Genomic DNA, 2,607 nt, shown 5'->3' on the forward strand with positions numbered 1-2,607 from the left:
GCTGGAAAAATGTCAGCAATGCTGAGAAAGATTTTGATATTCTAGCAATCAGCTTGAGAGTCTTTCAGAATTATTTTGATAGTCCAACAAAATTATTTTCTGATCTGTATTTAACACAATTTTTAGATCTGTAAAGCAAAATCATCTATCCAAGGTAAAATTTAAGGAAAGAAACAATTGAGATAATCAGAATTCTGACTAATATGATTAGAATTTTCTTCGTCCATTTACAACTAGAAATTTTTCTCAATATAACTGACGTATCTGAAAAAAAGATTTATGTTTCGCGTCGCGCCGATATTCAAGTATGCCAATTTTCTCAAATAGCACATGGTTCATTTACCTAAGGAAAGTCTGTACCAATTGTCCCAGTAAACCGTGATGGACGTCAAATGGGACGAAAGCGGCTTCACAAATGGCCTTGAGTAAACACTCTTTGCCACCAAAGCCGTACATGGCTGCCATTTTTTCAAACAATTTGTAGAAGCTCCACCTACTTCTACTGGTTCTCGCATAAAACACTCCTGGTTCCGTGAAATCCGTAGCATCAGCCGGCATATCGTATATCATTTTCGTAAATACACCTACGATTACGCTCTCACGATCCAGCTGCAACGGTGTGCCTAGACCGAAGATCAGCTGTGAAAGCAGAAAATGGAATTCAAACGGATGAACATAATGATACTTTCACGAGAAATAATTTTCACAACGCTTATCTTCGCGTTACGATATTCCACGTTATTACCGCTTTATTATCAAATCAAATCCATCTAAAAGTTTTCTTAAATAGACCTATTTCGTAATTTTTTTTCTTTATTGAATAGAAACTCTAAATTCTTTAAAGTGGAATCTTATTTTAAAGAGTGAAAATTGAGCCATTCTTGAAAAAGGTTTAATTAAGAATGAGAGTCATGTCATTCTATTTTTAAGAATGACAATTTATTCTAAAAGTTTTAGACAGTAGCAAACTACTGTCTGTCCAACTATCGGTTTGCAAAATTTTTTAAAAGTAGTTTAACTTTTTAAAATTTTCTTTTCGACAATACCTGAAGAACTTAACTTCATTGAAGCAAAGTATGAGTAAATCAGTTGAGAATCAAAAGCCAAGGTTAATAAGATATTTCATAATAAGAGCAAATCAAAAGGAGTTTAAAATGTTAATTTTAAAATGTTAATTTTAAAAGATTGTAATACTTATATTATATTTTGACATTTTTAAAGAAGTTCTAATAATTTCAGATTTTTCACTGTACTACTTATTGTTAGTTACAACATTAAGAAAAAAATTGTTTATTTGATTAAATTAATTGAATTTGTTTATTTCTTTTAATAAAATATGTAAGTATTTACGTCAAACATATTTATATTTGACTACATATATTCTTCAATGAATGAAAGAAATTAAGACAAACTGAATAAGTTAGTCAAATAAACAATTTTTTTCTCAGTGTTGCAAAGGATTTATAGCTACAGATATATCCAAAAGAATAATTTTTTATTTAAATTTCTCTGCTTCGCTATAAATTTCATCTCAAATTACTAATTCTATTAGTAGTGACGATCATCGTCATTCAACATGATTATTGCCAGCTTCGCCGTGTCGAGAAAATGATACGACTGTTCCGCGCATTTAATTATTCTCGCTGGCAGAGCCATGTACGGTGATGTCGAGCGTTGTATACACAACGAGGATGAAACGCGATGACCGCGACCGCACACACGTCGTGGATTCCGAATTCCGTGGGTCGTACGAAGTTCGTCCAATTTCCGCGCCGGAGTTTGCGCGAACCATCCCTCGTATGAATTTCCGATAAAACCGCAAATTTCCGCATAGAATCGTTTCGCCGCCGAGTATCTGGATACTACAGCCTTGCCCAGAAGGAGAAGGAGGTGGAAAATGTACACCGAAGAAAAAAAGAGCCGACATGCAATAATTCTTTTGCCCCTCTCTCTCTCTCACGGAACAAACAATACGCGCTCGGATCCGACATTATGCGCGAATAATTGATTGCGAGTGTATCGTACGAGCGTAATTCCGGCGTGAATGTCTCTTGCCGACGAAGGCTATTCCTTTCGCGTTCGAAATATTTCAAGCTTTGAAAATTATCGCGCTTATTCTCTTTCTTTTTTCCGCTAGTAACAGATACAAACTTATGCTTTAAGTTATGGCAGATGTGACATCCTTTATTTTAATATAATAATAGATTTCGTTCTAAATACAATAATGGATTTACAGTATTATACACGGAGAGATTTTGCTGAAGTATAAAAATTTTAAAAAATGCTGAAGTATTAAAATTTATTAGATATAGAAAATAATTTGTTGGATTAAAATTATTATGTAGGCTGCTGAAGCATAATGAGTAATACCGCAAAAAGTTAGCTCGAGCGACTTATATAATTATTTTGATAGTTTAAATTATTTTCAAATTTTTATGTTAGCTAAATTTTACATTTTGAAAACCATTCTTTTCTGATTGTAATACAAGAATTATTTGTACACTGAAAAAAATATAGTCAATTTTAATAAATATTTAGTTGAATATTGCCTAAATATTTATTAAATATAAATATATATTTATTTGATACAAGTAATGTTAATTTGAT

General features: G+C 32.2%; 1 protein-coding gene across 1 annotated transcript in view; it reads right to left on the reverse strand.

Moving 5' to 3' along the window:
• Positions 1-339: 339 nt before the first annotated feature.
• The window catches only part of LOC108694392, a 3,796-nt gene continuing 1,528 nt past the window's right edge, over positions 340-2,607 (reverse strand). The window contains exon 2 of the mRNA XM_018203821.1: positions 340-639. Coding sequence (XP_018059310.1) covers positions 340-639 — 300 coding nt within the window. The remainder of the gene's footprint in view (positions 640-2,607) is intronic.

The sequence above is a fragment of the Atta colombica genome, unplaced genomic scaffold (assembly GCF_001594045.1).
Source record: "Atta colombica isolate Treedump-2 unplaced genomic scaffold, Acol1.0 scaffold12, whole genome shotgun sequence".
NCBI lineage: Eukaryota > Metazoa > Arthropoda > Insecta > Hymenoptera > Formicidae > Atta > Atta colombica.